Here is a 14,301-nt window from a genome sequence, read left to right on the forward strand (position 1 = left end):
TACAAGAGCACATCATCCAAGACATGGTGATTGTTTGCTAAGCTGAGGCTGGACGCTGACTGGACAATCTCAGGAGTGCAAGTACGGCAAACTAAGCAAGAGGAATACTATGGATTTTGGAAGATCAGTCTTACTGAAGATTCGAGTCACGACAAGTAGTCGTCACAGATAGCTCAGTTGGTTATAACATTGCTCACGATACAAAATGGTCGAGTTTCGATTCTTATGTGGAATACGAAGCCATCAATTAATGTGATGCCATAGCAGATGCTAGTAATACTTCTGTTAAGTCCATGGCGGCATTGGCCTTTACATTAGATCATTTTGAGGTCCGTTTGAAGGTCGCAAAATGATCGTGGACTTAGTAAGATACTTATTAGCAACTGCAGCGGAATTTCAGTAACTGAACAAGCAAAATCAGCTCATGGAAAAACTAATACCTAATCCTTCAGCTACTTTCGTTAACAATGTCTACACATATGTATGCATGTTGACCGGGGACGCAGAAACGACGGAGAGGCTCGGTCCCCTCCGCAGCCGTAGTGGTCCGCAACGCCACGACGGCTACCGCAGTCCACTTCACCCCTCCGCCGCCCCACACCGAACCCAGGGTTATTGTGCGGTTCGGCCCCCGGTCGACCCCCCCCCCCCCCCCTACAAGGGAGAACTTGTTTGCGCAGCAATCGCCGACATAGTGTAACTGACGCGGAATAAGCGGAACCAGCCCGCATTCGCTGAGGCAGATAGAAAACCGCCTAAAAACCATCCGCAAACTGGCCGGCTCACCGGACCTCGACACAAGTACACCGGGCGGATTCGTGCGGGGGACCAGGCGCTCCGTCCCGCCCGGAAAGCCTTGCGTTAGACCGCACGGCCAACCGGGCGGACATGTCTAAACGTCGTACAATGATAGCTCAGTGTCTTCTGTTCGTCTGATAAATATGAAGTTCTATTTTTACTTGAGAAATAAATAGGTTTTGGCTGGCGGTTATTAGTATTCCACCAGTAAATCTCCGGTTCTTTAAAGAATCGCACTACCAAGTACGAGGGCTGTTTGGTAAGCAAGGTCCGATTGGTCCTGAAATGGAAACCGCAGTGAAAATCCGATGAATCTTTGCCCAGCTGTGTTGGCCAATCTCTCTGGTATGCCCGCCTGTCGTATCATGTCGCTCTTTTCAGTTCTGACTCAGAACTAGGCGCACGGTGAGCACATTAAGAAGCCTAGAAAAATAGTGTCACCCGCCAATTATGTGCACCTGCCATGAGATATAGGCTGATTTCATACATCCCACATAATGTAACTATTATGCAGATCCTTCTTCATGAAGATTCTCGACAACACACTGCAGGTGCAACGAAGATGCTCCTGTAGCGTTTTCGATGGGAAGTCTTTTGATTGCCCACCGTACAGCCCCGATGTGGCTCCCTCTGATTCTCATTTCTGCCCACATAAACCGCTGACTTTGAGGACAACATTTTGGCACAGAGAACGACGTGCAGACCAGCGTAGAGAATTGTCGGAAAGGACAGCCGCCTACCTTCTGTGACGATCGTATCGGAAAATTGACACAATTCTATGTCAAATGTTTAAGTCGGAGCGGCGACAACGTAGAGAAGTAGCTGGAAGGTGTAGCTAACTGTTGCAAATAACATATTTTCGATTTCTTTACTGGTTTCCATTTCGCAGCCGATCGGACTTTACTTTCAGAATAGGCTCCGTATAAAACTTCTGATTACTTTACAAATGAGTTAATATGTTCAGTAGTTGATGTCAGGAAAATAAGAGAGAAAAAGGGCGAAGACTGGGATTGAACGTTTCCTCGACGACGAGGTGTTTAGAGACGGAGCACAAGCTCGAATTAGAAAAGGATGGGGTTAGAAATCGGCTGTAGCCTTTCAAAGGAATCATTCCGTAATTTGCCTTAAGCAAAGAAAGAATAAGGAACCTAAATGTAGATGGTTGGACGGGGATTTGAACCGTTGTCCTTCGGTAAGTAAGTCCAGTGTGCTTACCACTGCACCACCTCGCTCCATTTCTGCAGTTCACTGTCACAACACATACACCATGTTTAGATTATCGACTCATATGATTATTACCAACATTTATAGTAAACTGCAAATTGTAAAGGACGGTACAAGAATGTCCGAAGTAGTATAGATCCATAAAATTTCATTGGAAGACAGCAGGTAGTTGGGTGAGGATATATGGTTTTCAAAATGCAGTTGGGTAGTGTTGGTGCCTAGCAGATGTAAAAGTGATAATAAGTGTCATAATAGGAGAAAAGATGATGGAAAAGAAAAATTAATACTGTAAAATGTAGTGTGATTTCCTCCGGCAGCCAGATCATCCAAACGAAGAAAACTGTGACACAAATTAACAAAGACAGAAAAATTGTTGTATGATGTGAATCCTGACATATTAGGCAAACATGGATTAGGACCAACGAGAATCGAAACATTGTTTACTAGATGTAAAGTAATTACACATATTTAAAACTGATTCTGGCTAATTTTTCATGTCGCCCTTACCTTAACGGAGTCTACTTTCTTCCTACGCAATCGTATTGTTTACATGCACCCTAAAGATAAATAATTGGGGAACCAATATAAAAACGAGCATTCAGTGTGATTAGGCAAGGAATTATCGCACCGTTTACCGAGAGAAAAAAAAAGTGTCTTTATTGTATTGTCAACTTTGATGGCATGCAATTCTCATGTGGAGTAACAGCCACAAAAACCTAGGCAGAAGCCTTCATCTAAAGTAGTCGTTTTTTCTGACAATAATTGTTAACAGTTTCTTTAATCTTTAAGTGAAGTCAGCTACCGAAGACTCGCTCTGTATACATTTCAAACGCTTAGAATGAAGAAAAGCACTCTGCTGCCATACTATGACGGGAATCTCGTTCACGGACTATTCTAACCCCCTTATGTCGAACATCACTATTCAGTGAATATCACTATTCAATGAAAATTAGAGAGGTGCAGCAGGAAACTACGATCTACTTCTCACTATCTATGAACAAGCAAAATAGTGCGTTGGCAAGTCTTATCTAAGGGTAACGTTCTTTTCTGCCTGTACATTGTCTTCATTTTGTAGCATGACATTTCGATAGAGCTGTTTCCATAAGACCTTTCATTATATATAATATTTAAAAGCAAAACGAGAGAAGGGAAAGGGAGGAAATTTTTCGGAACGCAAAAAACGCGGAACAACAGCTGTTCAGGAACACGTTTATACCGTACTAGTGAAACGGTTTGGGTTAGGAGCGTTTTATCGTTGAGAGAATGGTGAAACATTTGTAAAGCATAATTTGTAGCTGCTCTAAACTTAGGGAACGCAAAGATGCGCATTCAAAAAACTCTTTAAAGACCCACAAAGGGCCAGAAGTCCACAGCGTGACACCAGAAAAGATCAAAGAAGGAGGACAAAGGCAGCGTGAGAGGGCTACTCAGCTTAATTAGAAATGTGAAGAGAAACAAGGAGAAGTTATGAGACTGGAAAGAATGACGAAATGAGTTGCGGCGACAACGACTACCGTATTTTCTTCTAAACCACAAACCTCCCCACCCAATGCTCAAAGAATCGAACTTCGATGTATGAAACAGATTGAAATGTTTGATTGCAGATGAGTTAATATGTTAAATATTTGACATTGAGCATTTCAAAACTTGCATGCTTGAACACATAAAACCTTAATTACACTGGTTTTATTAATTTTGGATTATTCACCCACAGAAAATTGAAAGAGTCGAAATCGAAACTGGTAAAACAAGGAAAGTGATAACTCGTTTACGTGTTCATGTAAGACCTTTTGGGCAAGTAGTGCATAGTAAGAAAAAAACGTTAAAGAAAAAATATGTCCCTAAGTGATCACATTTTCAAATACTGCACATGAAAATAGTCTGTGTAATTTGCGCGCAGTGAGTTATATTGCCAGAAGACATGTTGGCAGTTTCTGATTTCAATATTTGACTTATTGCGTTAACGCTTTAACGTAAGAGTCAACCTCTCAATGAGTAGTGTATGATAACATTGTAAATTTGTAAACTTACTCACTAACATTATATGACTTGCTGGAACTCAATCTTTTTCTGCCTGCAACTGTGATCTTACACCGTTTCAGATGTTGAGTGATACAGGTATTGCACTATCAGTAACAGTAATTCACAGTGTTTTGACGTGGCTGTCTGTCTGGTAGCACATCGTCTCAATACGGCTGCCCAGCCTTAGTACCAGGAACAACTGTGCAGAAACTAGTCCCTATTTAAGAACTATTTGTTCACTCAGTCTCGTAAGAATTAAATAAAATGAACATTCCTGGAACAAGTCCCAGCTGGCACGGAAGTTCAACAGTGACAGGCGCAAATAGTCCGACATAGCCCCATGTTAAGTGCACACCCACCAAATACACTTCCGAGCAGGCGTCCCGGAAATCCTCGGCGGTGACGTTCGCTCTAACTGCCGCTGCAGGGTCGCTAAGGACTGCCGCACAGGCTCGGCGGGTCTGATTACAATATCACGCGGAGGGATATGTCCCCTCCCCGTGATTAGCTGCCACAGGTCGCGATGACGAGTTGCCCGCTAATTGGCTCTTCGGACGTTCGGACGAGATAATGTCATCCGAAGTTCGATGAGTGAGAAGTGTGGGCTTTGCCGTAGGTTCGTGAGTAGTGGATTGCGGTGTGAGACTTGTTCGAAATATTTTCACTGGGGGGAATGCAGTGGGGGAGCCAGTGGGCATTCTGGTGATTCTGGTGATTGTGGGTGGGGCTAGTAATAGTATTGATAGGGATGGGCAGTATGACATAGATGGTGACTTCGACAAAATTTCTAGTTGAATGACAGATAGCCCTAAATTTAAAATAATGTGAGTTAACGTAGACGAGAAGGAAGAAAGGAATCAGCATTAGTAGATTCGTGCTCATACGGTTACTTCGTTTAGATATCTTGGCGCAACGTTGCAAAAAGCGATCTAATGGAACGAACACGTTACGATTGTAGGAATGGCAAATGGTCGACTTCGGTTTATTGGGAGAATTTTGGAAAAGAATGTTTCATCTGTAAAGGAGACCGCATATAGGAGGCTAGTGCGACCTGTTCTTCAGTACTGCAAGAGTTTTTGGGATTTGCACGAAGACGGATTAAAGGAAGACATGGAGGCAAGTCAGAGGCGGGCTGCTTGATTTGCTACCAGTAATTTAGAACAACACGCAAGAGTTACGGAGTTGCTTCGGGAACTCAAATGGGCATTCCTGGAGGAAAGGCGAAGTTCTTTTCCAGAGAGACTACTGACATATTTTAAAGTACCACAGTACCGGCATTTGAAGCTGACGCAGAAAGATTCTAATGCCGCCAACATACATTTAACGTAAGGACTACGAATATAAAATTCTAGGGATTACGGTTTATACTGAGGCACATAGACATTCGTTTTTCCCTAGCTGTATTCGCAGAGTGGAAGAGGAAGGTAAATGACTAGTAGTGTTACAGGGTTCCCTCTGCCACGCACCGTAAGGTGACTTGGTGACTTGCTTAGCAAGTATGTAAATGTAGAGGAGTACACAACAAATTCCTCGACTTCCCTTACGCCACTGTGGTATGTTTTAACTAGCTGGATTTACAGTCTGTATAATTTCATTCTCTGGATAAAGAAAACTGTTCAAGTAATGTTACGTTTCAACCAAATACTAGGGGAGATGGTAATGGGTGTCTCAGTTTGGAATACCCACCAGTAGTGTTTCTCGGCGAGTTAAAGTCCTTTGTCAGAAGGTGATGGGAGGACAAACATCGAAACATGTGCCGTTTCGTCAAACTCACTAAGCGATGAAATCGGGAGCGCCGTAAGCCTATTTAGTCCAATTGGGAACACATAGGAGGAGATTTCCAGTTCCGGTATTCGCCTTACAACCAAGGGAAACCTCTGGGAAAGATTGCTGAGAACCGAGGATGAGAGCTACCAGGTGGTTACAACTATAGTTCTGCTATTCACAGTGGTGCAATGTGGGCTGTAATTATCGCATGGCAGCAAAACGTCGTAGGTATTCTAATGTGGGACAGCTTTATGATTAGAAAAAAGAGTCAGTTCCAATTTAGGCCAAGAGGTGCAAATTTTGCGCTGTGAACGCAAGAACAACGTGTAGAAATAAAACATCTTCCATTAGATTAAGCCGTCTGGTACAGTAACCGTACTTAATTAAAAAAAAAATAGAAATATTTCCATTTTTAATGGATTAGGACCATGACGTGGGCATAAAAGGTCAAGCAAATGAGAAAGGCCTAATGTTGATATTATTATTAACCGCAGCTTACACAATTTGTTCAAGATGAGCACCGGAGACGTCGACAGGATGCAAAGCACCGTCAGAATTTCACCTGTACGCCAAAATTTGAACTAATTTATATCCAGCGTAAGTCGATTCCGCATTAACACATTAGACTAGCTATCCAATTTTGCTGCCATACGTTAATTACAGCCCATACTGTACCTCTGCAAGTAGCTGCACTTTAATTTTAACCATCCGGTATTTCTGATTTGATTCTGCGACAATGTGTCTCAGTCAAAAAAGGGAAAGAATCTAGTGTACGCGAAAGTGTATTTGTTTACGAGTTTTCTTGTTCGACATGTGCAGTGCACCTATGTCGCTACCCATTACAAGCAATGCATCTGACTTCACCAAGTCTAAACTTAAGTGGTAATCCCATCTTTAACCGTCGTAGACATTGCTGTACACGTTATTAATATGCCTTGCAGTCAGAATGAAATGTTCACTCTGCAGCTGTGTGACCGCTGATAAGAAAATTCCTGGCAGATTAAAACTGTGTGTCGGCTCACCTTTCGAACTCCGGACCTTTGCGTCTCGTGGACAAGTGCTCTACCGACTGAGCTACCCAAGCACGACTCACGACCCTTCCTCACAGCTTTAGTTCTGCCAATACCTAGTCTCCCACATACCGAACGTCACAGATCTCCTGCGAAACTTGCAAGACTAGCACTTCCGGCAGAAAGGATACTGCGGAGACAAGGCTTAGCCTGGGGTATGATTGCAGAATGAAATTATTACTCTGCTCTGCAGTATCCTTTCTTCTAGGAGCGCTAGTCTTACAAGTTTCGCAGGAGAGCTTCTGTGAAGTTAGGAAGCTTGGAGACGAGGCACTGCGAAACTACAGTTGTGAGGAGACGCCGTGAGTCGTGCTTAGGTATCTCAGTCGGGAGAGCACTTGCCCGCAAAAGGCAAAGATCCAATGTTGGAGTCTCGGTCCGTCACGTACTTTTACTCTGTCGGGAAGTTTCCTCCCTGTAGTAATTTTTATTCCGTTGTATGCGAATGCTACTCTCAGAAACTACTATAGGGATTTTGATAAAGTTTTCACTTCTTCATGAGGCAGGTTTGTGTCAATAATTTACAAAAGTTTCCTCCAGATTGGCTATGAGGAATTAAAAGTTCTCCAGCGTGTTTTACAATCTGTAAGTGGAAGCTATCTCAGGATCTACTTTAAGAACTTTGACAAGATTTTCACTAATAAGTAGACTGACTGTCGAGGAAGGTTTGTGTATACAAGCTGTTACCGGTACGTCAGTGAAGTTGTCCGGCCTTAGATATTTAGTGCTAACCAGTTGAAAGTTTTAACCTTTGCTACTAACAGCCGATTGTTTAGTGAAACGGTGTCGAATCTTTCCGCTATTCAGTTACACTCCCTTATATTTATTTGTGATTAGATTCAAATATCAATTCTGTACAAATCGGTGATCATCTAGAAGACTTTATACATTTCAAAACAAATTTTTAATGGCTTAATTTTTCTAAGCGCTATTGTGTCGCTTTGCATCACTTTTAATGAGCCGTAGGCACTATTCCAGATCATTTGTACAGGTCGTGGAAAGCAGCGACAATTCACATTCTCACAGAAAATGAGACTGTGGTAAAAACCGTCTGTAGAAGTAGAACTATTGTCGAATTCAGGGTTTATAACTAACAGTTAGACACAGACGTCGAAAATGAGATTCATGCCAGGAAAAAGTTCAATCACTTTAATCGCGAAAGCTCCGGTAAGTATACAAAAGCAGTCCATCTCCGGAAATAAATAATACAAAACACCTATTGTGGGTTAATCATACATAAAAAAAGAAGCTGGGAATGTGATAAACAATTTCAGGCAGACGAGCAATTCAGTTAGTTTTTTTAGAAATTTACATTTGCAATCAGCCATTCTGCTTAGCTGGAATCTGGAGTCACCATTGCTTATAGTTTGAACAGCTTGGCTGATTATAAGAATGGGCATGTGAAAATGTGGCTGTAAACCCAGAACTAGTCAGGAAGAGACTAAATAAAAATAAAAACAATATATTTTATCCATGGAAGTTCCATTTTCAAAACACATTATCAAATACAGAGCAAATATAACGTTCTTCTTTGAAAGTTATGGAAGAGAATGAAGAAAATTCAGTTCGGTTGTGTGAGGTTACTGGTTTCATCCTAGTAGGAGCTGTCATGTGTGTGGTCACCAGTTTTCATGTGTTATTTATTAATAGGTGTTCTCTGAACTCGCTGACTTCCCTCGCACTCTGCCCCAATATTGCTGTGTGCGATTCTATTTGGCCCTGTTACAAGGCAACGGGTGACGCTGGAATATATTTAAGTTAAATTAATTTTGGGCATAAGGGTCACCACTAGGTTCAAAATGGTTCAAATGGCTCTGAGCACTATGGGACTTAACAGCTATGGTCATCAGTCCCCTAGAACTTAGAACTACTTAAACCTAACTAACCTAAGGACATCACACAACACCCAGTCATCACGAGGCAGAGAAAATCCCTGACCCCGCCGGGAATCTAACTCGGGAACGCGGGCGCGGGAAGCGAGAACGCTATCGCACGACCACGAGCTGCGGACGGTCACCACTAGGCTTGGTCACTTAGAAAATAAGGAAATAAAACTCGAATGGCTTTCGCACTCAAGTTCTAATAATGAAGGTGACTTGTATTGACGTGCTATTACGAAATTCATTTTGTCAGGCACATTAAAATGTTACTTCCTATTCCTATAAGATTATATCATATCGCCCTGCTACATTTACAGTAACTGAATAACTAGACGGTCAAAACTTCCCTACAAGTAATTTAAGTCCAAACCAATGAACCTACACACGGCTAAGCCTATTTACGTATCCATGGGTGCCAACGCACTTCCATGGAGCACAAAACCTAGTACGAGACGTGCCTCTTCTGGTGCACGTCCGACTTCTCTCAAGATTCCTCTCTGAGTGAGTCCCTGGCTTTTAATTTCTATCAGGCTGGCGTTCGTACTGCCTTCAATTGTTCAATTTCGAAATAACTCAGCGGGCGACTGCCAAATCACCCACCACAAACCAGGAATCATCTCCTTGCTTTACAACTGTATTAGTTATACTAATTTTTACATAAGTTGTACGACTCCCTTCATTAAGCAAGCGTAGTTGTCCGTTTTTATTTGTAATTATTAGATTAGAACACTCTCTGTGCTTATAATTTTTATATAACTGGTGATTTCCCGCTATGGCTGTTCCCACAGTTCCTTCAGCTGTGATACAGGGCTACTTGCGTACCACTCTTCTGACATCTTGAACAGAGTCTTTATTTCATACCTGTAAATATAATTATCCTCTCGTTCGACACGAGAAATAAACTTACCAAATCCTGATTACGGTAATCTAGAAGTAGACCCCACTATAGACTATAGTATACATGACTTATAAAATATTTTTAAAGGGATAAAATGATAAAAAAACAGGAAGTGGAAGTTAGTTCAATATGTAAGAATGACGGAAGAAGAAAAATAATATAATAAACGTGGAACTTGAATGGATGATGCTAAAAAGGAAAATTTGATTCCTAATAATGTAGAGTAACTTAAGAGCAAGAAGCCTCAGTCGAAATGTAAACGTCTAAATGAAAGTCTGGTGGACTCAAATCTAATCAACTGTTGCAAATTAATCTCGACCAAGTAAGAGTGAAATTTCAAATCGCATTATTGAGTTGGAAGAAAGTTATACTAATTAAACAAATTGAACATTATCTTCGACGAAATACTGTAAGAATAGTGCTCCTTTGCTAGAATTTGAAACGAGAATCTGTGTCAGTTACTGATGGCGTTTTCATTAAGAAACCATTACCCATTAGAAAATGCTAATACTCTTCGAACACCTATAACGCGGTTGATGTGTGCAGAAAATAGGTGTAGCTCTTACAGAGTTATTTTTGTCACAGAAGGATCTGTTTTGTTGTCATCTATAATAGAGTTGTTTTCGGTATCCACTTAAATGGTGTTTTTTGATGATACCGTGGCAGATATATATTAGAAACTAAGAGAGCAATTTATACGAAATCAAAATAGTTAAAAACTGATATATTATCAAATCAAAGTATGTGAACTTATAAATCTTATATATCTAGTTATTATGTCTTTTTTACCTTATAATAATGATTTTACATTAGCGGTTTCGGTATTTTATAGCGACCTTCACATGTGGTTAACCCACTAACAGCTTCGTCACGATGTATTAAAATTCAGGTTATTAACGTTGAACATCATAAAATGATATATAACACGTTAATGAATTATGCATCATGTCATCACTTAGTAAAAGGACTTCGTTCGTTGATGTTCAAAGCATATACACTCCTGGAAATGGAAAAAAGAACACATTGACACCGGTGTGTCAGACCCACCATACTTGCTCCGGACACTGCGAGAGGGCTGTACAAGCAATGATCACACGCACGGCACAGCGGACACACCAGGAACCGCGGTGTTGGCCGTCGAATGGCGCTAGCTGCGCAGCATTTGTGCACCGTCGCCGTCAGTGTCAGCCAGTTTGCCGTGGCATACGGAGCTCCATCGCGGTCTTTAACACTGGTAGCATGCCGCGACAGCGTGGACGTGAACCGTATGTGCAGTTGACGGACTTTGAGCGAGGGCGTATAGTGGGCATGCGGGAGGCCGGGTGGACGTACCGCCGAATTGCTCAACACGTGGGGCGTGAGGTCTCCACAGTACATCGATGTTGTCGCCAGTAGTCGGCGGTAGGTGCACGTGCTCGTCGACCTGGGACCGGACCGCAGCGACGCACGGATGCACGCCAAGACCGTAGGATCCTACGCAGTGCCGTAGGGGACCGCACCGCCACTTCCCAGCAAATTAGGGACACTGTTGCTCCTGGGGTATCGGCGAGGACCATTCGCAACCGTCTCCATGAAGCTGGGCTACGGTCCCGCACACCGTTAGGCCGTCTTCCGCTCACGCCCCAACATCGTGCAGCCCGCCTCCAGTGGTGTCGCGACAGGCGTGAACGGAGGGACGAATGGAGACGTGTCGTCTTCAGCGATGAGAGTCGCTTCTGCCTCGGTGCCAATGATGGTCGTATGCGTGTTTGGCGCCGTGCAAGTGAGCGCCACAATCAGGACTGCATACGACCGAGGCACACAGGGCCAACACCCGGCATCATGGTGTGGGGAGCGATCTCCTACACTGGCCGTACACCACTGGTGATCGTCGAGGGGACACTGAATAGTGCACGGTACATCCAAACCGTCATCGAACCCATCGTTCTACCATTCCTAGACCGGCAAGGGAACTTGCTGTTCCAACAGGACAATGCACGTCCGCATGTATCCCGTGCCACCCAAAGTGCTCTAGAAGGTGTAAGTCAACTACCCTGGCCAGCAAGATCTCCGGATCTGTCCCCCATTGAGCATGTTTGGGACTGGATGAAGCGTCGTCTCACGCGGTCTGCACGTCCAGCACGAACGCTGGTCCAACTGAGGCGCCAGGTGGAAATGGCATGGCAACCGTTCCACAGGACTACATCCAGCATCTCTACGGTCGTCTCCATGGGAGAATAGCAGCCTGCATTGCTGCGAAAGGTGGATATACACTGTACTAGTGCCGACATTGTGCATGCTCTGTTGCCTGTGTCTATGTGCCTGTGGTTCTGTCAGTGTGATCATGTGATGTATCTGACCCCAGGAATGTGTCAATAAAGTTTCCCCTTCCTGGGACAATGAATTCACGGTGTTCTTATTTCAATTTCCAGGAGTGTAACTTGAACTGCTATACATAGCAACCAAGCTGTTAGTGAATTAATTGTCACATCTGAAGATGGCAACAAATTGCAGAAACTGGTAACGTGAAATACTGGTTAAGAGGCGATCTGATTAATTGTCAGATCTGAAGATGACAATAAATTGCAGACACTGGTAACGTGAAATACTGGTTAAGAGGCGATCTTGACATAATAAGTAAACGAAATCAAGAAGTAAAAAAACTGACGTATGTGGGAAGAAATCTACAAAAACAGGAGACACAGCTAAGGCATCTGGGAATAGGCAACTAGCAAAGGAAGGTGCCGTAGGAAGGTCAGGAGGAGTAGGAAGACTGTAGGGGGCTACAAACAATTGAATATGTAGCACATATAATTATGTATTTAAGAAAATCAGTAGCACGAAGTAGAAAACACTATCTGCTCGTCCTAAGATTGACAACTGTATGAAAATACTACTTACTTTAATCGTGTGACCGTAACTATTGATAGATGATATCCATACATAACAAGACGAAATTCTAGCCGTCATTACTGATGCTTATTTAGTCACTTGTCGATATTTATAGATATCGGAAAAGGCATTTTCTAGCGGTTCATTCCTGAAAGCGCTTCACATTCCTTTAAGCTTTCAAGTCATCATGTTGGATGGTTTATATGCTGGAAACATGAAAACCAGAATGTTGTATCTCAAACTTTTTTGCTCGCATTTACTTTGTTCATTTACGAATTAGAATTCATAATAAGTAATAATTCTTAAAACGGAGCGATATTGTTGCAGCTTGAGTGAAAATGTACATGTCATGCTGCTCCACTGATACAGCACCGTTTGCAAGTATTACTGACTTGGTAACTACGGATGTATCATCACACTATATGCATTACGCTGAAAACAAGTTTTGGTCACTGACAGGATTCTGTTAGAGCTTCGACTTCAGTGATCTGCAGTTTACGATAAAAAAGTCCAATTTTGAGCCTGTTTTTTGTGTTTACTAGTGTACTGCTTCCGGTTGTATGGGAGCTTCGAAGGGTGACAAAAGCGGTAACGTTGATGCTGTAACATACGGTTTCATGACTCGTATGTGAGCGGATATGATGCAGAATAAATGGGACGCACCGTTTAGTAAGCGTGGCTTTATCCACATAGTTGCTTAACAGTTACGTTATTTGTTTCTGTTCTCTCACTTTCTTTCTGCATCAATATGAAATCTATGATTTAATACATGTTAAATTATTCGTTAGTAAACGGTACTACAATGCGATTGTGGATAGTTAATAACCTAGGAAATTCAATAGCTATTCTTACATGTTACTTTTTTATTATTCAAAAGACTAATAAAATGAATGCATACAAATAATTAGGTAATACTTCCTACTTATGTTACAGTTGAAAGCCTTCTACGTTGACCTCCTCGTCCCACTGGAAACTAACCTCGAAAAGGACACCAAAGTCGTACAGGTGAGTGAAATAAATACTTCATTCGTATTTATTGTCTCAGTTCTACTCAAAATCTGAAAACTTAAATTTTTCGAAACAATGGCTATATATTACTTAATGGAACTTTATTGCTGACGGTTGGGGCTATTATAGGGAACAGAACTTCTTGTTTCTCTCTCTGACAGACTGTTTTCTTTGCATCTGCTGTGATTCTGGATCATGGAAAGTGAGTCACAAATCTGGTCAAACTTTCCTGGGAGAAAGCCGTATGCTACACCAATTATAAAAAGAGTTTCTGTATCTCATCCGCACATTTTTTGTTAAAATGGAAAATAGCTTCCAGAAAACATTTGACAAGATGATGACTGTTAAGAGTAGGTGTTTCCCAGTATTACAGATACTATCTCAGAGTATGAATTGCTTTGGTTTGTGTAGACTAGTGTCTGAGTGACGTCTGGGGGATGGGAATCGATTTTGGCCCTCGTTAACGAACTATTCCAGCACTCGCCGGGGATTACTTAGCAAGTAAATTTGGAAAAAGTGAAAAACTACAGTAGGCATTTAAATTTTCCGCCAAATCCACTAAAATAGTGGAAAATGCCTTTCTTTCAGGATATATTCTGTATTACACTTCCTATCTGTTAAAACAGGGTGGTCACACAGTCGCCAGACGTTTAGTGAGTTCTTTGTGGGGCTTTTGTGGCGATTGAGTTTTCGTATTATTTTAAGTCTCTGTTTTTCAATTCTGTTTTCACTGTTAGCGTAGCTCCATTCGTCATTAATGTCG

General features: G+C 42.2%; 1 protein-coding gene across 1 annotated transcript in view; it reads left to right on the forward strand.

Annotated features, from left to right (window-relative positions):
• LOC126234226 (brain-specific angiogenesis inhibitor 1-associated protein 2-like) overlaps positions 1-14,301 on the forward strand; it is a 639,899-nt gene that overhangs the window by 515,658 nt on the left and 109,940 nt on the right. The window contains exon 5 of the mRNA XM_049942915.1: positions 13,464-13,535. Coding sequence (XP_049798872.1) covers positions 13,464-13,535 — 72 coding nt within the window. The remainder of the gene's footprint in view (positions 1-13,463; positions 13,536-14,301) is intronic.

The sequence above is a fragment of the Schistocerca nitens genome, chromosome 2 (assembly GCF_023898315.1).
Source record: "Schistocerca nitens isolate TAMUIC-IGC-003100 chromosome 2, iqSchNite1.1, whole genome shotgun sequence".
NCBI lineage: Eukaryota > Metazoa > Arthropoda > Insecta > Orthoptera > Acrididae > Schistocerca > Schistocerca nitens.